The sequence below is a fragment of the Periplaneta americana genome, chromosome 8 (genome assembly GCF_040183065.1).
Source record: "Periplaneta americana isolate PAMFEO1 chromosome 8, P.americana_PAMFEO1_priV1, whole genome shotgun sequence".
Classification (NCBI taxonomy): Eukaryota; Metazoa; Arthropoda; class Insecta; order Blattodea; family Blattidae; genus Periplaneta; species Periplaneta americana.
The window spans coordinates 21,192,539-21,215,005 of record NC_091124.1 but is presented as its reverse complement, the minus strand read 5'-3'; the positions used below and the strand labels follow the sequence as shown (position 1 = coordinate 21,215,005).

The following is a 22,467-nucleotide window of genomic DNA, read 5'->3' as shown; positions in this document are numbered from 1 at the left end:
GGGAGGCCGGAGGGGAAAAGACCTTTAGGGAGGCCGAGACGTAGATAGGAGAATAATATTAAAATGAATTTGAGGGAGATGGGATATGATGATAGAGACTAGATTAATCTTGCACAGGATAGGGGCCGATGGCGGGCTTATGTGAGGGCGGAAATGAACCTTCGGATTCCTTAAAAGCCACTTGTAAGTAAGTAAGTAAGTAAGTAAGTAAGTAAGTAATCAAGAGTATGTCTACATATTCATTATGCCAATACACGAATTAAATTTCACGTGAACGTGTATTCAGTTAGTTGTGTGTTTTGCTCTGGCGTTGCGGTGCTCAGATGCTGCCGTGTGCAAAAATCTGGCGTAACACGTCGAGTATAATACACGGAACCGCAAGACGTTCCACTATTTCTACCCTTTATTTCTTCTCAACCGTATATTTAAAACATGGGTATGTTAGGTTAAATCGATTTAGGTTAACCCAAACTACATTCCTCCTGAGACACCCTATATTCTCTAGATTCGTCCACACCTGTGGAGTAACGGTCAGTGCGTCTGGCCGCGAAACCATGTGGCTCGGGTTCGAATCCCGGTCGGGGCAAGTTACCTCGTTGGGGTTTTTCCGGGGTTTTCCCTCGACCCAATACGAGCAAATGCTGGATAACTTTCGGTGCTGGACCTCGAACTCATTTCACCGGCATTATCACCTTCATTTCATTCAGACGCTAAATAACCTAGATGTTGATACAGCGTCATAAAATAACCCAAACAAATTTTTAAATATCTCTAGATTCACGGCCCCTGCAATACCCTAAAAGAACCGTTCTTTTCTTCAGTTCATTCTGCGTTCCCCACCAGGTTGTGGATATCCACATTAATTATTTAGAATTGATCAAAGCCACCTACAATCTCCACTGAACCGCTCTCGATGGTAGTGTAGTGCAGTACCAACTGGAGAGCTGAAGTCATGCTGTTAGCATAGCTCTATCGCGGCCATGTTTTAATGCTCTGAATTTTCCAACTATTCTCAAGCGGATTTAATTGTGGTTTTAAAAACACCCAAGCATGTAAGCGAATTTTCGTCTACCGCCTGGCCAAACGACCGCAGGGCTCTTTCTGTCCCATATTAATGCATAACAAGGGTCATTTCCCAGCGGAAAAAAACGAAATAAGGTTAAGCCGGTAACTCTAGTCTTCACATTGTAGGCCTATATATTAAATGTAAAGCTTGTGGTTTTGTCATAGTCTGTAAAGAACAATGACAAAGGAAATAAAACGCGGAGGTACCGCGTTGTAGAAATACGTTACGTGAAAGAATTCTCTCGTTGATTAAGAGGGGTTAGGCCTGAAATTTTCAACTTCTATATTTTTTAAGAAATATTTTTTTCCAATTTGTATCATGTAATCCTACAGTTAACACGTTTTATCGTACCAAATTTGAACTTCATAGGTGAAACAAGTTTTTATTTATAATTATTTTCCTGTTTTTATGCCCGACCATGCCGAAATGTAGTAATTATACACCTGGTAGTAGCCCTTTAATGCACCTCATTAAAGTACACCTATTCATTACAGTTCAGTTGTTCAGCCAATGAGAAATCACCATTGTACCATTATAAAACCGCAAGTATCGATTATTCTCGGATATCCAATCGAAAGACAATTACCGAAACGTCACGGAGGCTGGAAATCCAATACTGTCGCAGAAGGTTATGTTCTGTTACTATAATAATTAGCGTTAATTGTAAATAATATTCAAATAAATTCAATTTGTCATCTCGTTTTTCAATTCTAAATCAATTTCCAGGTTATATCAATATTAATGTTCATGTTATTCTATAGATTATATCAAGGTCAATGACATTAGTCCCTCGGAAAAAATCAATACTTTCGCGTCTGCGCACATCTCACAATTTAGAAGGTCAGTTCCGCTCTTCATTTAGATAACAATAACATGAATACTTATGAATAATTTCAAGTTAGAAATATGGTCGAGCATAAAAAGTCGTATGAAACTTGCCTATAATGGTAATTAAAACGCTCGTAAGAAAATTATGAAACTCGCTTGCGCTCGTTTCATAAACAAACATGCTCGCGTCTTAATTACTACCATTATAGGCTCGTTGCATAATCTACTATTGTGTCATCGCTAGGGCTCGGAAGTTGATGAAATATCATATTATTTCTGAGACATTAGCGACAATTGAGGATGCAAAACGAACTCGTTTCACTTCAATACGAACTAATAGGTTATAGCCTATTTTTATTTTGAATGCTTGATGTATTTTTCGGTCTGTTATTGCCTACTGGTAATTTTTTAGGAAATGTTCTACTTTTTGTTACATTTTTTCCCTTTTCTGCGTATGAACGGACATCTTTTAAGGCGTAATCATAGTCTACATTCGAGAACCTACTGCAGATTGCTTACACAATTCGATTGCGTCTTACAAGAATAATTTTCCTTATGGTTGCATCAACCTTGACTTTTGATCACGTGTGTGACGTGCTTCCGCCATTTAACGCAACAGAACAAATACTACAGCCGCAGTGCCCGCAATCAGCATAATGTATGTCACAAGTGAAGACGTAAAAATGCAGAAAGTAAAACAAAGCCAACAAATTAATATTAGAAGAGAAAAATTCGCTTCGGCGCCGGGAATCGAGCCCGGATCCTTGGTTCTAGGTACCAAGCGCTCTAACCATTGAGCTACGCCGAAGTTCAAGCCACAACACCGGATCGAATACTTCTCCCCTAGTGGTTTTTTTCCCCTTTTTAGTTCGATCCCCGGCGCCGGAGCGAATTTTTCTCCTCTAATATTAATATTGTTACCGTAACAGGACCAAAATAGTAATATACGTTACAAGAGCGGTATGTTGACGTTTTCATGGTCGAGGAAAAGATTGAAAAATCGAAACGTAGTTGAGCTTTTTTAATTTCCCAGAACATGAAAACAAACATACCGCTCGGGAAGGAAGAAGGATGATGACTTCATTGTTAAATCCAGAGCATTAGATACACATACACACACACACACACACACACATTACGAAAAAAAGCTGAAAACGAGAAAATAACATGCAAACAAAACATCACATAACTGACCTTGGAATAGCTCTGCACTATGTGTTATGAGGCCTGAGCTTTTTAAAATTGGCTGCAGGATAAAATTTATGATCCGGTATTTTATTAAAGAAGAACAACGTAGACCTATTATTTTTAGCATGAAAGTGAAAAATTTATGCATATTTGGATCTCATTCAGTTTGATGATCGTTCATTTGTAAAACAAAAAATATTTAACCAATAACACCGACAATAACAGCTAATTCCTGGTCGGGTTGAATTTCCTGGTTGAGGTTTTTCAGGGTTTTTCCTCAACCGTAAGGCAAATGCCAGGAAATTCAGGCCACAACATTCCTGAATATTATCGGCCTCATTCATCACCGAAATCATATTCATAACAAATCAGTAATACATATACAGTCGCCATCTAGTTCACAACAATAGAACCAGTCTCAACAATAGTAAACAGGCCTTCGGATTTCAACCAAAGATTAACTCGCGATATGACCAAAGATGTTAAAGCGAGTATAAATAACAGCGAGGGAAAAAGAAACAGCTAATATGGCGACGAAACAAAAGAAGACAACATTAATGCCATCTTCATAATATTTTCTAAGAAGAACCGGATTATTATTATTATTATTATTATTATTATTATTATTATTATTATTATTATTATTATTATTATTATTATTATTATTACAGAGAGGACTTCGAGCAAAAGTTATCGCTAATTCCTTGCCTACGACAACATTGAACTGTGCTGTTAATCATAATGACTTTCATCTTCCATCTTACCCACAATTCATGAACGAAATTAAACACTGACAGAATCTAAGAGGATCATAGTAGACCACATCCACAGGCACTGGAAGGCCACAAAATTGTCCTGCTATGACAAGGCACTTATTTAACCTTTAATCAATGTATTAGAGATAGACGATATTATGTCTCCTTAGCACCGATATCGAAATTAGTTTTCAGTATTCGATAAGCGATACCCAATATTTTCTCTCCTATGAGAAAAAATATAAGGGAAAAATTCCTAATAATGAACTTCCTCAAATATGTTGTCAATAATTTGACAAGTAAAGGTAGCACCTTTCTAAACCATGTAGGTGCATGAGGGCATGGAGGTAGAACGACATGCTTTCCTGACCTGGGCAATAAAATAAAATAGAGTAATCAGCACCACGTTCCGACTGCCTTTTACCTTAGGAACGACTCGATTCTCAATTGGACGGAGTTATGCAATAATAGACCAACCGACAATTTGAAAAAAATGAGATATTTGCACAAATCTGTTGATGGCAGGCTAATTTAACTCGGAAAATTCAAGAACACGATATCTGAATTTTGCTGCTATTTATAAGCAAAAATTCGTTTATTGCATAAAATTTATTTATTAATTTTGCTTTGAAATATTAATTCAACTGCTGGTCTCTTATCAAAAACCGGTTAGACTTTTTCGGTATTATTTGTGCTATTTTTTGTAATAGTATGAATGTTATAATACTTCTTGCATAAAATGTCTTATAAAAACAAACAGATTTATTACAATGGCCAATATCTCGAAACAGGTTTTTGGCGCTTGGTATTTTATTGCGTAACTCCGTCCAATTCGACACAGGACAGAGTGTATATACCCAGGACCGGTCTGTAAGTTTTGACGAAGGAAAAAATTCCGCCATCGCCCAGGATTGAATCGGAAGCCTTCCAATTATTCGTAGCTAGTTGTACAGTCAGAAAAAAAAAATTGGCCGAGTCTTGATAGTTGTTCTCCTGTATGTAGGCAACAAGTTCGCACGACTATTCACAAGTAGCATACATATAGGCGTTCTTGTTTACTGCACATGCGCAGTATGTTATAACTGGAATTAGAAAATTCAGGTGGCCGTTGCAATGGATATCATCAAATTCATCGCATGAAAAGTCAGAAACCGGTACCGTCACCGGATAATTAACCTCGGTGCAAGGTGGCTCAAGACTATAGAATCTAGTGGTCATTACTATGAGAATTAATTAATTTATTGTCACAGCACACTTCAACTAAAATTTTGCTTAAAATCAACATTACTTATGAACAGGGAGCGAAACTTGTTGCCCGATGAAACCGGTTTTCTGTTACTTTATTATAGGTACGTATTTTTTTTTTACTTGCGCGTGAGCAGTCACGGTCAGCGGTGGAGAGGGATAGGCTGAGACCACAGATTTTCCTACAATGACATGAAGCATAAAATGAATATAGTAATTTATGGGAGTCGGTAGGAAAATTAATTAATAATTTCAGTTTAGACTTAAAGACTGAAATATAAGAATTATTTAAGCATTCAGTAAACTGGTGATTCAGACACTTGAAAAATATGCATTACATGATTCATATTCATTGTTGGTAAATGTAGATGAATAACCCAACCCAGCAAATATTGTACAGACATTTCGTTTATATGACGTCATTCCATTTTCGACCAACGAAGTGTAATGAAATTTTGAATTCCAACCAATCACAGTCAGACTTTGCGATAATTTTTGCAGCTAGATTTATCGCTATCAATTTATCGCATGGTCGTTCTTTTGTTTGTCGTTGTCGCCAACTGTTTCTCCGTGAATTGATGATCATGAATACATTAAGATACAACTACACGGTTAAACTTTTCTTTCAACTTTAAAGCAAGATTAATATTTAATATTAATTAATATATTTACACAGTGAAGACGACATTCAAAACAACGCACAATATAGACACAAAATCTTCATGCATATTAATTTAACGTACATTTTAAACTTGATTCTTTCAATATTCTTCCCAGATTGCATGCATACGCGATTGGAATATTGAACTGTGTAGATGCAGCTTTAGTTCCGTTACACACAACAGCGAGAATGCATTTGTCGAGCTATAAAAAATGCTTTCCTATAGCACGTAGTAACGGTCGAAATAAGGCACAGCTGACACTGGTCTTGCTCACACAGCTAACCTTACCTATTGTAGCCTATAAAATACATCTTCATCTTCTAATTCCATGTCCATTGTAGGCTATTTGAAAAAAATTACATTCCTTCATTCAGATTAGATAAATGCGTTTTCAACAATTCTTCATTTAATTAATGTATTAATTAGGTAACTATAATCATATTATAAAATTTTAAATTAAATCATGATTTCAGCAGATAATGAAAATGTATTTATGTTATAATAATAAGAGAAAAGTGCAGTACATGTAATTAACATTGTTAAACCGGTATTTCGCTTTTCGCAATTGCCATTACTGAATAATAACATCGAATTTCTTTATTGCAGTAATCGATATTCATCCATTTCAACTTTACAATGTCTGAATAGGTTAAGTATTCGTAAATATACAATTATTAACATTTTGTGATCGTATTTTAGGGATATATTATTTACATTTTTTATTTTATTCACGAAATAATCCTAATAAATGTCACTCGAGGTCTGAGATTTCCCAGATAAATCCACTCGCTTCGCTCGTGGATTTATCGGCAGATCTCAGACCTCTCGTGACATTAGTACAGATAAACGCTGATAATTTAATGCACTCACAAAAAGAGTGAAACTAAGTTACTTCAAGGACATAAAAAGTACTGACTGCAGTGTAGCATTTGTTGCTTTGAAAGATATACTCGTAGTTTTGAAACAATCATCCAACACTTCCAATGTTAAAGCTGACGTGATTGAGACATTACGAGTTCTCATGTTGAATTACCCTGAATTTACACTGCTGTATTGAAATGTGCCTGGGTTTTCTTGGGCATCTGTTGACGCAGAAAGGTTTTCTCAATGTATAATTTAAATGTAGTAGCCATAGGTGCAGAATGAAAGAAAATAATAATATTGTTACTTCTGCTATGCTTTCATTCCACAAATAGAAACAGCAGATGTTACATAATACAAATAATGTTTTTTTTTCTCAGTGTTATAAAGTTGTGTTTAATTTTAATAATAAAATAAACTGTTGTATGAAAAATGTTTATAATTATTTTGACGTCTAATACGTAATATAGGATTAATTTTTCACGTAAAAATCCCTTTCCAATTTATATGATTTATAGTGGTTGATTGAATATTTTTATTTTGCTTATTTCTGGGTTAACAATGTTTATAGCTGGTTTAGGAGCTAATATTTAATATGACTTAAAGAAAATTATTGCCTTATCAACTTTAAGTCACTTTGGATTAATAAGTATTTTGTCTACAGGTTTTTCTGTTTTGGCTTTTTTCATTTGTTAACTCATGCAATGTTTAAAGCATTATTATTTATGTGTGCTATTATTCCAATTATCTTACAACTAATTAGCGATAAAACGCTAAATTTAATATTTTATAACGGCTTTTTTTCTAAATTAATACTAAATTCTGTGGTCTCTAGCCTATGATGTAAGTTATTCGTCGCAGTTGATAAAGCGTAGTAAAATAACCAATTTAAAAAAAGTTACTCGTCGACTGCAACACAAAGAAAGTAAACAGCAAACAACTAAGGCATAGTAGTTCAACGGGTTCGAACCACGCCGCCTTCTATTGTACACAGTAGAGGGACTCTAGAACACAGTTAACCTAAAACCACTTGCTTCTCTCCCATCGGGCAACAAGTTTCGCTCCCTGCTTATGAAACAATATCTACATTAAGACCCTCTAGGGTAGACGTCCGTCACTCACAACAAAAGTTTCGTTCAATGCTCGTACATAGAACTTCTAAACATTATATAATATACAACAAAAATAAATGTTGTGTAATTTAATTCCGCGTCTAATAGCAGTGGTAGTAATAGCACAACAGTATAAATGTTAGTGTGTGTGTAACTATAGCACTAGTAGGCCTAGTCACGTTGATAATTGTAGTGTTTAGCAGTACCGGTAGTGTTAACGACTCTAGAAATGGTAGCAATTATTGTGGAATAAATGTTATGATTTATTTAACGACGCTCGCAACTGCAGAGGTTATATCAGCGTCGCCGGATGTGCCGGAATTTTGTCCCGCAGGATTTCTTTTACATGCCAGTAAATCTACTGACATGAGCCTGTCGCATTTAAGCACACTTAAATGCCATCGACCTGGCCCGGGATCGAACCCGCAACCTTGGGCGTAGAAGGCCAGCGCTATACCAACTCGCCAACCAGGTCGACTATTATTGTGGAAGTAGCAGTCATAAAAGCGTCGTTTGTTAAACACGTCATAAAGTTAAACTATGCCTTTTTAAAGAACCTCTATAACCTAAGCTCGTATAGTAAATCGTGATCACACTTTTACTTGTGAAGTATATGTTTTGGACGAAATTATACCCAATACGGTAGAATACTTTGCAGGTTATAATTGAGGACTTCACCCGAATAACGGCGTATACCCTTATACGCCCGTTTTCCGACGATCAAGGGATAAGATAGTTGAATGCGTATAGTACACTGTAGTAAATTTTCGTAAGTCTAGCTTCAATACGTAACACAGGACACAATGTTACGTGTTTACGTTGAACAAGTGAACGTGCCCACTACAGCAGCAGTCATATGCTGTTGCAAGCCGTACTGTAGTAGGCTAGTATTCGATGTTTAGGTCTACTTCAGGTTGTCAGTTGCAGCAGTGAATCATGACCGAAAATATGGGAAAAAGGAGCTTGTGAAGAAAACTAAATGGAAAACTGAAGAAAGGAAAATAAATAGAAACAGTGGCAAGTCATACACAACTTGTACAGGAGAGGAAATGGAAGAGAAGTCATTTACACCGGTAAGAAGATGATGTATGAAGATGTGTACACATGAAATTTCAAAGGACGATCAATCTCTAGTTTCAAACGCTTTGGGGCATGGGTTCGAAATTAGAACAATATTATTTCATTACTTCTTGCCTTGAAAGAGTGAATCAAAAAGCTGAGAAACTTCAATCATTGAAGAATAGGGATAATTTGTGGAAATATAGTGTTTTCTACAATGAGGGTAAAAAAATTAATTTGTGTCAAAAACTTTCTAATGACTCTATTGCAAATTTTAGAGAAACGATTAACAACAATACAGAATAAACTGGTTTCAGGTGACATCCTCAATGATAAAAGGGATACACGCTTAAATCATCCTCATACAATCATGATGCGAAAGTATAAACAATCTCAATGCAGTACATCAGGGGTATTTTCAGCTTGAATCTCATAATCTACATCATTTGTTTCCTTCAACATTTGGAAGACGGCACTGAAAGTGTCGCAGCTGAAACTTTTGAGTCCAACACAAATGAATCCAGTGCCTTTGGAACCCTCCAAGGCGAAGAACTTAAGAGAATTGTTACAGTTGTTAGATGAAGATGGGCAAAGTTGGCTGAACTCAATTCTGAATAAAGCCGGGACATCATCACGCAATGGTGAAGATGACTCTAACAACAATAGATGATGTACAAAGAAGAAAAGAACATACAAGAACAAGAAAACCATAAACTGAAAATGTAATGTTATTTTGTAGGCCTACTTGCGTAATTATTCAATATTTTTATTTAATATGTTATAGTAAATGTATATTTTATTTTGTTGAATTTATTTTATTTTACTTTTTACGACAAAATTATTAATAAAGTACGAGATGTTCTCATACATAATTAATTTTCATGCAAAGTAAGACACCTAGAACATCAGAATAATTAAAAACAGTACTAAAACATATTGTCGCCGGAAAAAGGGCGTACACTGAGTTCCATATTATATTTATTTACTAATAGCAGAACATACTACTTGATGTTGTGTTTCAATAATTTTGTTTTAAATATCCTCGAAACTATTTAACAGTAATGAAAAACTTTTTCGACACAACTATGATGAACCTGACAGCTTACAAATATTGAAATTAGTTTATATCAGAACTACATTTTGCTGTATACGCCCTTATTCGGGTGATGTCCTCAATTATTCCTGAGCCAACATTAGTAATGGATCAAGAAAAATAAACTTACAGAAAACTGGAATTGAAAGTAAAATGAATATTTATGTAACACATACCTATTAAATACTCCTCGTCTGGTAACTTCAGGGAGCCAACTTTAGAACAAAAAGTTACTAGATTCGTAATCAGAAATTTGTAAAAAGAAACAATTATTTAATGAAAAAATAATTTTGACACCTCTTCTTCCTTAATTAAAAAAATAAACACATTTGTAATCAGAATTGAACTAAATCCATTTGGGGTATGTTAATATACATTCTAAAGAAGTAAAATAGGCAAAATATTTTGGAAAATTTTCATGATTTTCAGTGGAATCTCCCCTTAAATTGCATTACATTACATTGAATTGCATCACATTACAGACACATATTTTCGGCGTTAAATAGTTTTGAAAGTTGAAAAATTCCTTACAATTGTGTCTGATACAACAGGGTCATTTAAAAAAAAAAAAAAGGAAATATCACTAGATTCTTTACCAATATCTGTAGAAGGTAAAGCGCACGAATGTGCATGAAGATAGTACAATAGTCTAGCTCTTTCCCTTGCTGTATTCACTTAAAGTCTTTTTTTGCATTTTAAGCACTATCATAGAGGTACCTTTCACATAGTTCACATACACAACTTTCACTTGTGGAAATATTTCTTTTAGCAGAATTTATCGTGGTAGCCATGTAATGCTAGTCGATTAATCGCGCTTCTTAATTCCTGATTGGCCCCTGTCCAGTTTCGATTAACCATGGCATCAGTTGCATAAAACTCCTCACAGATCTCTTCTCTCTTCTCTCCCCTTGTTCTTAGCAGCTCTTGTTCTTGTAGTTGCATAGTTATTCGGATGTCTCAACAAGGAAGGTCTCCTTCGCTAACTCGTAAGAAAGGCGGGAAGGTGCCCATTTTGAAATTCCTAACGTTCTCTTGAGATACCTTGCCTTTGTAAGTACTATTGCGTTTAGGTACCAATGAGAGTTTATTTTGAACAAAAGACTTGACTAAGCCATCAGAAATGAACAAACGCAAAACTATTTATATTGCCTGCGCAAAAATGCCTAAAAATAAAGAAGCTATGGTCCGTCCCAGGGATCTGTAGCGTGACTTGGCGCATGTGGGGGGCGAGTCTATCTGTGCCGGAGTGTATTGCGGGCAGCATCAGCTGGAGGCTGCTAAAGGGTAAAGGCTCATTCACAATTAAAATTAAACATAACGTAAGCGTTAACTTAAGAACATAAACGTTACGGCAAAATCAAGAAGTCATACCATCATTCACGATGGGAACATAAACATAACAGCAAACATACTTGGTAACCATGGAAACATAACAACAACGTCATTTCCTCATATTCTGTCGTATATTTCAGCGCTCCACGATTGTGTTTTGTTCGCAAATCACGTAAGCATAAGCATGAAAGTTTGGAGTTTGCAGACTTTCATGTTAACGTCTTACGGTAATGTTTATGTCAATGCTTATGTGAATCATTGTGAATGATTCCATTTGGTGGCCTGGGCGCAAACTTCTGTGTTTATGTTACGGTTATGCTTAATTTTCACTGTGAATGGGCCTTAAGATGCTCGTGGTACAGACATGGATAAATATATAATAGGATGCGAAACTTACTGAGTTTCCCGTAACACATGCTAGAGGCGCTAATGTGGAAATTGATCTTGCTGCCACCTGTTGGACTGTGGCGAACTTATATCTAGCAGCGCACCAAGTATCGGAAATAAAAACTAATTACTCCATGCATTTAGCAGCGCACCTGGTAAAGAAAATGTTAAAATATGCAGAAAGTATTCCTTCCCTCCCTCCCACCCTCGTCCCTATTCTCAAACTAACCAAATTTAAAATAAATCATTTACATTTTTATTCCTCACAGCATCTTCCACTGAAAATTGTTACCGGAGCCAACAGGAAGATAAAAGAGACGATCTATTTTACACTACCCAATTAAAGTATAACCAGACAGAGACAGAAAATAAAGCAAAAGGTTAGATAATAGGGATTGTACTCTTTGGGTATTTAGTGTACAGCGCAATGGAAAAGTCTGCAACACTGTTTAACATACACTGCTTATACACACACACACGTAGTATCACTTTATGTTCACTTATTAGCAAGTTTCTGGCTGCATCTTCTCTTCTCGAGCAACGTCTCGAACGAACGGATAAATAGAAAACTCTGGGTAATGTATCCAACACGTAGTTCTAATGTTCACCACCTACGACCTCGGGCGCTGATCATCTTATTTGAGCCGCCTGCCGTCAGATGGTGCTGACCGCAGTTTCGCATCCTATTATATATTTATCCATGGTATAGAGTTCAGATAAAAATGATCCCCTCTCTGCAAGCGATTGGTAGTTTCGTTCAACCAATGCCTCCCACCCAGAGCGGTCATTGTTCCTATCCCATCCACATACCACTTGCGCACAGGTCTTATTTCGTCTTTCTACTCCACATATTTCTGGGATGGATCATAGATGAACATACGGAATTTGTATCTAAAATCATGCAGATTATGTCCAAAACTTTATGAAAAAAAAACCATAAATTTCCAAATTTATTAACTAAAACAGATGTAATGCAAAAGCTTGACCTAACAAATTCACTTTATTTTACTCAATGCCGACAGAATACTTAACTATGAAAACCGCATGTTTTCGCAGTAAAATAAAAAGGTGAAAAACCATTAATGTCCTAGTCCTAATGAATATTTAAACTAAAAAAATGACAAAAACATTTAAAGTTCTGATATCATTAATATATTTTCCTTTATAGTAGAACTGTAGTAACGAGTATAAGTCCTGCAACTGATAATTGACACATTAGTTCTGTTGATGATTGTATTACTAGTGTAGTTCAATATTCATGTAGTGTCCGACTGAATTCCATACTGTACAGTAGCTTCAGTTTTTTGTGTTTTTAATTAGGAACACAAAATTCACTTTCTACAGTGTAATTTTCTCCGGTTTAAGGTTCAAGAATTGGGTTAATGTGATTGGAATTAACAGAGAAATTCACCCTAAAGGATCGAACAACATGGAAGGCAAGATTCTCCTCTCACTGAACCTGGATCATTTATTGAATCGAAAGACGAAACATTTGACTCAGACTTGTTGGAGGAGTTTGTTAACAGGAAGGCTGTAGAATGTACTGTTTTCCTTTCGCCGAATGTTTTTCCCTCTCCAATCTGCTGAAGAGGTATCCAGGGTTCACTCGACGGACAGAGAGTACGTTCAGTTTTTATAAATTATTTAAGTGTGTCCAGTTTGGTGTGATAGCTAACTTATAACCAGATGTTAAACAGATTTTTGCTTTATCTATTACTTTTTTTATTTGCTTTCGTGTGTAAATTGCTTTGAAAATTTCCAGTTAGCAAAGAGTTTAATATGACAGGCTGCGACAGAGTAACATCCTTATTTTTAAACTTATGTAACTCAGTGATTTTTTAAATTAATTAATTAAATTTATATTACAAAATTAAAGTATATTATTTGTCAGTCTGTGTACAAACATTCATTTATATTATTCTCAAATTGATTTTATCTAAATGTCCCTCACTATTCAGCACAATTTCTTGCAGTCTTGCTTAAATGTTTTAAATTACCGATACTTCAAAGAGGAACAAAATATTTTGTCCTGCATGTTCACCTGACCTCCCTATTTGGTTGTACTGCCTTAATGCAAGAGTATTTTATTTTAGTAATTCACTATAAACTTCACATAAATTCTAACACGCAAGCTGTTTGCTTTTCACTAGCAACATCGAATGTAATAGTGAATCAATAGATGAGAAACTTCAGAGAAAGATTGCAAGAACACGTGCTAAGTTAAGGGAGATATTTAAGTGAAATAATTTTTAGAATAACAGAACATTTATGTAAACAAAAAACTAGTGTCCCTTAACTGTGTAACAATAAATTTACAGTATTTAATTGCAAAATTCCAGATAATTACATTAATTTTAAAATCATTGGGCTTTTCTGCCTCAGCATGTATTGTATTTAAATGTGTTTCCAGTTTCTGAAAGCAATATTTCTGTGAAATTACATAATTTTATTTTAAGTTATATTTATCTATACTTTCGCAGATGATTTTATTCCCTTGCAATTTTATGTAACATGACTGATGGCCATTATAATTTATTTATTAATTCATGGCAAACCTTTAGAAAGCTACAACCTAACGCCATAATATTTAAGTAATTTTAGAACTGGTAGTATTACAGTAGCAGTGTTGTGACGTTTCCAGTAGTAATAGTGGCGAGAGAAGTAATAGTAGTGGTAGCAAAATCAGTAGCAGTAGATGTATCGGTCGTAACAGTAGTGAAAATGCCCAGACCAAGGAACTGCACATATTTATGTAGGAATCCTAATAGTTTGATCAAATATATTGTATTTATTTCCTTTCCTCCGAGAGCTCTATTTCTTTGCATCTATGGCTCCTACATAGATATTTTGCCTAATTTTTTTCCGGTATATTCTTCAAGAAAATTAAGCTTTCCTTCAACTTCATAAAACCTGGTTCTGTATTCCACATCTCGTCCCTGAAATGTATTGTATTAAACCTTTACTTCTCAAGCGACGTGTCTCAAAATGAACCATAAATGAAGTCGCGAGATTCTGAGGGGCTCAGACAATAAAAAAATCATGGGAAAAAACCTAAATAATAAAAGATTTTAAAATGAAAATATTTCACTGTCTTTGTAGATAAAAAAAGTCTATGTTCAATTTCTTTCACCTTTGATATTAATTAAAAGTTATTAGTACCAGTAAACCAGAAACATACAGAGTGTCCGACAAGTACCGCATCATAGGCTAAATTATAACATGTGCTGGATATTATCGCCTCCAAGTTCATAACATGTCTGGAGACGAAACTTCATGATATTGAGAATGCGGTGTAATATATCAGCGGTGATTTCACGTCACTTTTCCTCGCAGATGTTGCAGTTCACGAATCTTCATTTCGTACACCTTTTTCTTCAGATAACCCTATACGGGAAAGTCAAGGGAGTTTAAGTCTGGCGACCTTGGAGACCATTCTCTGGGTCCTCTGCGTCCTATCCACCGATTACGGAAGTTCTCGTCGAGCCATCTCCGCATACTACAAATTTTATAACGCGTATGATGCGGGGCTTGTCGGACACCTGTAGTATGTAGTAACAGTAATAAAAACAATATCGCTGTTAAAAATAAAACCAATAAGAATATACGTATAAATTGAATATTATAATAATTTATTTTTGTAAACGTTGGCTTCTGTTATATAGTAGATATAAGATCAATAGTTAACTCTTCTACAGGATGCAAGGTATTCAATGAAAATAACTTCTCACAGTATATTCTTAAGATAAAAGGAACAGAATTTTTTTCACCATTTTGCGTTATTCCTTTTTATTACGTGGGAGATCGACTTTGTTTCTGGAAATTATAGCAACATCACAGTAAATTCAGTAATGCCCATGCCTGCTGCACGCTGTACCCTGAAAAGCACTACTCCTCGCAGTACTCAGCCTCTTTCAGCACGTGTCTACATTTCGGTAACAGCGTTGCTAAACATCTATTACTTCCCAAAGATATTAATAATTGGTAATTAGAATAAACCATAAACGTACCATAAGCATCATGTAAAATATAATAAGCCATAACTAAGAACTCTAATGTAACTCAAGATATTTACATCTTGATTACATAACTTTTAACACTGTATCACTTCGGAATATGTATGATAAGACTTTTGTGTGTTAAATTCTAACGTACCTTGTTTACATGTTTCGACCTTTTGTGGGTCATCCTCAGAACTGGTCGTTGTTGGTCTTGGCGCCTCTTGTTCTGTTTCCTGTGAGGGTGTGTTCGTGTGGTGTAATGTAGAGTCAAAGAGTGTGTGTGTGTTCTGAAATTGAGTTGTGTGTTGAGAATTTCGTTGGGATGTGTTTTCGTGTGTCTGTATATTTCATATTGTTCTACTGGGTGTTCATTTCAAAGTGTGTCATGACGTCACTGTTGATGAGTCAGCGATTTGAACAGAGTATCAGCTTTTGTGTCAGAGAAGTTGCCTATTAATCAAGGCGTTCAATCTGAACTTGAGAACGTGTACGGTATAACTTGAACGTCGTAACAACAGATGGCAGTCTGTACGGTCTGTGTGCTACCATAACCTCTTTCGAACTAAGTTTTGCGTGGCCAAGTCGTACGCAGGGTATTTATCATCGGTTGCGTACGGCAACATTCCACAATACAAATCAAATGCTCCGTGTCCATGTTGACCGTCGAAATTAATATCAACAATACGTAAGTACAGATGCCTCAAACTAGCAAGCTGTCTCGTTCGCGCAGGCGCATACAGCACTTCTCCCCTACCACTGTCCGCCTACTACTGTGCACCGTGGACTAGAACGGTACAGCTCAGTTCTAATAACAGTTGAGAAGGCTGCATAGGGAGGGTACATCTTGAATACATTGTCAAGAGGTCAACTTTTCAGATAATATGACTATACCTGGGTATCGGAGCCTAGGTGGGCCCCCTCCGTTAGCTCTACTACTTCCCCTCTCCAGGCAGCTTCCTAGTTTGAGGCATCTGTAATCATCTTAACACTCTCCCCATATCCCGACAGTAAGAAAAAACTCACCTCAGTACATGTTTCGAAACAGTTCACATTCCTGCCACTACCGGCGTTACCGTACATATCGGTAAGTACTCTTCTGAATGAACGCCGTACTTGCTAGGTAACTTCTCTGGCAGATAAGTAATACACCTTTGTGGAAGTGTAGGAAGATTGAATTCTCTAGGCTCATCGACTAGCCACGTGACGGCATACAGCGAGCCATGACACACTTTGAACTGAACACCGAGTAGTCCTAGCCAGAAACTAAACACACTAGAACGATATGAAATATATAGACACACAAAAACACATCCCAACGAAATTCTCAACACACATTCCAATTTCAGAATACACACACTCTTTGACTCTACATTACACCACACGAACACACCCTCACAGGAAACAAAACAAGAGGCGCCTAGACCAACAACGACCAATTCTGAGGATGACCCACAAAAGGTCGAAACATGTAAACAAGGTACGTTAGAATTTAACACAAGAAAGTCTTATCATACATATTCCGTCAAGATATTTGTAAAACGTTTATTTCTAAATGTGTTTAAAAGATAATGGAATCAAAAATTATCATACAAATTTATTATTTTTGGAAATTCTAAGTGCAAAGGAACTAAAGATTGAGGACTTTTATATTCATACTATGCTAAGGATTCGTCCTTTAAAAGGACTATTAGCATCTATGATTAATTCACATCTAGACTTTACTACACTCTTCTGAAGAAAATAAAATTAATTTTAATTTTATCTCATTATGCGATTTCCATATAAACTAAAAAAATGAAATCAGAGAATTAAATATAACCCAACCAAAGATATAAAGTATTTACAGCTCTGAGCCCGTGCATGCATGCTTGTCTTATCTTACATTGCATGGTAAAGTATTTCACTTTTCCTTACACTGTTTAAATTTTCTTCAATGTGATGTGACAATTTTATTGTATGAATTCTTTAAACGATTTCACAGCATTTTTATACATTTTAGGCCACCCTTCACATATATACACAACAGCTGCGAACACAAGAAGATGCATCAAACTCGCTGCTTTCGAATACATTTTCCATTTGCTACGGAGGAGAAGACCGAATACTGGTGGTATCACAGCTGCTAGTGGGCTTATTGTGCCATAGGAACGATATCGTAGCAATGACGTTTGAAGTCCGAACGGTTGTAGATATCGTGACTCAGTTGTGTGATGTCATCTGTCGATTCAGCTTACACGTCCTCACGATTCTGATGAAGTCCCACTGACTTAAGGTAGGCGCTTACTTACCGGAACGGATTCGTTCGGCACGTTCAGATTTTTATTCTTTGCATTATTTTAAATGGAGCATCGCCCACTTGGCCGTATCGCCTCTGTCCGCATGACCGTATTTCGTCCAGAATTCTGGCCAGAGAATTCTAAACGGATTTCCGTACGGGCCAAGAGCGAAATAAGAAATAACATGAAAAATATATCGATTGCAAGGCCTCCAATTGCTGTACTATTGAAGGTATAAATGAAATAAAGGACACAAAGCTTAATTTGTTAGCCCAACAGTATGAAGAGCTTTATAATTTGTCACATTCTAACTATTTATCTATTTATTTAATTTTATTTACTTATTTAATTTTATTTATTTATTTACCTATTTACTCATTTACGTATTTACTCATTTACGTATTTACCTATTTACGTATTTACCTATTTACGTATTTACCTATTTACGTATTTACCTATTTACGTATTTACCTATTTACCTATTTACCTATTTACGTATTTACCTATTTACGTATTTACCTATTTACGTATTTACCTATTTACGTATTTACCTATTTACGTATTTACCTATTTACCTATTTACGTATTTACCTATTTACGTATTTACCTATTTACGTATTTACCTATTTACCTATTTACGTATTTACCTATTTACGTATTTACCTATTTACGTATTTACCTATTTATTCATTTACCTATTTATTCATTTACCTATTTACTCATTTATTTAATTTTATTTACTTATTTATTTAATTTTATTTACTTGTTTATTTAATTTTATTTACTTGTTTATTTAATTTTATTTACTTGTTTATTTAATTTTACTTACTTGTTTATTTAATTTTACTTACTTGTTTATTTAATTTTACTTACTTGTTTATTTAATTTTACTTACTTGTTTATTTAATTTTACTTACTTGTTTATTTAATTTTACTTATTTACTTACCTACTTGCTTATTTACTTACCTACTTATTTATTTACCTACTTACTTATTTACTTATTTACTTATTTATTTACTTATTTATTTATTTATTTATTTATTTATTTATTTATTTATTTATTTATTCATTTTATTTTATTTATTTATTTATTTATTTTACTCTGGTGGAGTTAAGACCATCAGACCTTCTCTTCCACATCACCAGAAATACAATACAACTACAAGAAAAATTATTTATTTATTTATTTATTTATTTATTTATTTATTTATTTATTTATTTATTTATTTATTTATTTATTTATTTATTTATTTATTTATTTATTTATTTATTTATTTATTTATTTATTTATTTATTTATTTATTTATTTATTTATTTATTTATTTATTTCACTCTGGTGGAGTTAAGACCATCAGACCTTCTCTTCCACATCACCAGAAATACAATACAACTACAAGAAAAATTATACATCAATGCAATTAATCTACAGAAATAGCAACGTAATATGTATAAACAACATACGGAATGAGATTGAATGAACCAGGTACGTCCTTCATAGTTGATTCAAGTTACACAGCTATTCATTTTATTTCCAGGTTCGGTCCAGAACACTTCAATGAAATAATGCGCTCTAGCGGTAAATTACCACACTATTTGATGTTTAATTCGGAAATGCGGACAAATGAGAGACACTATAATAAAAATGCGAACGCGTCGAAAGATTTTTTCCGATAAGTGAGCGCCTACCTTTAAGCTATTATGTAAATGGACCAAGTAATTTACGTGTTCTTCCTCTTTATTAGTGGACATGCCAGAAGCCCTCGTATTAATTGAGATATCAGGCCTACGTAGAGCGTTTTGTCGTTTGAAGGTCCCTGAAGTATCAGACATGAATGGAGTATTGCTCGACAATGCAAATACCACGTATTCGACTGTTTCCCTTAAGTCAGGTATTTTCGCCAGGCATTCATCTGAACATGCATGTGTCGAGGAACAAGAAGCTATGCAGCTAGCCCTCTCAGAAGCCAATGTTCCAGAAGACGAGCTCGAAAGAGACATTAGTGTGCATGGCCGGCAGCTGGGGTTCTATAATGTCATAAGCCACGCAAGCAGTCCGTCTGCCTTTGACACTGTTCTATCTCGTCGATAGGTGTGGAATTTTAGGAGCAGTTGTGCGAGGGTTTCTATGGTGTTCATTCATTTGTTGACGACTCTTTCAGCTTCAGGGGTTAATCAACACCGTCGGAATCACTCCTATTTTTTATTTGAATCTTCATTCATTTTCAATGACCGTGGCTTTAACTAACCAGGCACCATCTCACATCACAATCGTAGTAAGAACTTACTGGAAACACGTGCAGGATCGGAGAAGATCCATTTCATTATTTCTCTCAAACAGATTCTTAGTATTCCACTAAAAAGTTCATTCAGTCATTCAACAACTCATTCATTCGTCAATTCATTCATTCGTCATTCATCAATTCATTCAGCCATTCACCAATTCATTCATTCCTTATTCATCAATTCATTCAGCCATTCACCAATTCATTCATTCGTCATTCATCAATTTATTCATTCGTCATTCATCAATTCATTCATTCGTCATTCATCAATTTATTCATTCGTCATTCATAAATTCATTCATTCGGCATTCATAAATTCATTCATTCATCATTTATAAATTCATCCATTCAGCCATTCATCAATTCATTCATCCATTCATCAATTCATTCACCCATTCATCAAGTCATTCAATCAGCCATTCATCAATTCATTCAGTCATCAATTCATTCATTCATCAATTCATTCATTCATCAATTCATTCGTCATTCATCAATTCTTTCATTCCGCCATTCGTCAATTCATTCATTCGTCATTCATCAATTCATTCATTCATCCATTGGTCAATTCATTCATCCATTCATCATTCAATTCATTCATTCATCCATTGGTCAATTCATTCAGCCATTCATCCTTTGATTCACCCATTCATCAATTCATTCATTCATTCCTCATTCATCAATTCATCCTTTCGCCATTCATCAATTCATTCATTCAGTCATTCATCAATTCATTCATTCAGCCATTCATCAATTCATTCATTCAGCCATTCATCAATTCATTCATTCAGCCATTCATCAATTCATTCATTCGGCCATTCATCAAGTCATTCATTCGGTCATTCACCAATTCATTCATTCAGCCATTCACCAATTCATTCATTCAGCCATTCACCAATTCATTCATTCAGCCATTCACCAATTCATTCATTCGTCATCCAGCAATTCATTCATTCATCATCCATCAATTCAGTCATTCATCAATTCATTCACGCATTCATCAATTCATTCATTCAGCCATTCATCAATTCATTCAGCCATTCATCAATTCATTCAGCCATTTATCAACTCATTCATTCAGCCATTCATCAATTCATTCATTCGCCATTCATCAATTCATTCATTCGCCATTCATCAGTTCATTTATTGAGCCATTTATCAATTCATTTAATGAGCCATTCATCAATTCATCCATTCAGCCATTCATTCATTCATGCATTCATTCAGTCAGTCAGTCATTTACTAAACGAAATAAATTTAAAACATTTCTTTCGCCACTTTCGCCCAGAACAACCCTCACTGAGAAACGTAGGACTACGTCCATGAACTCTTCTGCTCACTTCACTAGTGAGCCATTGCTGTTTTTTAATATCAGCCCACTCAAAGAAATTATATTGCTAGCATGAGATTTTACGCTGGTTTCACACGAAACGGCGGTTTTTAGCCAGCCGAGAGTAAATCGGACCGACTGGGAACCGCAGAGAGTTTTTACGAATACCGGTTTCTTTCGACGCCTGTAAGGAAAATGGGATCTTCATCATCAAAATGGCTGACGAACACTACCCCCACCTACAGGGCATTGGTATGTAAATCCCATTACAGGAGAGGTTAAACGATCGATAGAAAGAATGATGTATTCTCTCTTCGAAAGAATTCAGATTCGCGACTGAAATACAATAATATTTGCGACACTTATTCTATTGCGTAAATTATTTTTTGTTAAGAACATGTAAAAGAAATCAATGAAAGAAAGCCACTTAGAAAAGATATATTCTACATGAAATAATTTTATTATTCGAATCTTCTCTGAACACTTTCGCGCGCTGTTGCTAAGAAACAAAAGGTTGCCGGAATGTGGTTTACGACTTTAAAATACTTAAAATGTCACCAGCTTGTCGGTTGAATTTAGAGTCAACCTGTGTATCGTGTTGTGAGCTATTGGTCAACACCCTTTTGTTCACTGGAAGACAATCAAAATCTCTGAAATCCTCAGAGTTTTTATGTACTTCATTAGTAATTAAAAAGGCAAAGCTATTCCTCTTGGTAACAATGATCATTAGACGAGTATGTCAGCTGATGTCCAACAACTTGATTCCCCGACGATGAATGAAGTTAGTTAGTTGAATTACTGTAACAAAGCTGCACCAAGAACTTACCTACGTGTTTCGAATGTAACTGTGAGCAGAAAAATAGCATGAAGATCGTTAGAGTCCACCCCGCTGAAGGAAAAATTGTGAGATACGAAGAGAAGAGAGGGTTGCAAAGTTGATCGATTTCACAAACAATGATCAACACAAGTTAACGAATATCAAATGTTTAATGATG

The 22,467-nt window shown here is 35.2% G+C and overlaps 1 protein-coding gene across 3 annotated transcripts in view; it reads left to right on the top strand.

The window, feature by feature from the left end:
* The window catches only part of Syt14 (Synaptotagmin 14), a 495,921-nt gene that overhangs the window by 417,377 nt on the left and 56,077 nt on the right, over positions 1-22,467 (top strand). The window contains exon 1 of one of the 3 annotated variants that reach the window (XM_069832594.1): positions 12,986-13,208. The exons of the other annotated variants lie outside the window; for them this stretch is intronic. Coding sequence (XP_069688695.1) covers positions 13,127-13,208 — 82 coding nt within the window. The 5' untranslated portion in view covers positions 12,986-13,126. Of the gene's footprint in view, positions 1-12,985; positions 13,209-22,467 lie in introns of those variants that run through there. 3 annotated transcript variants of the gene reach the window in all.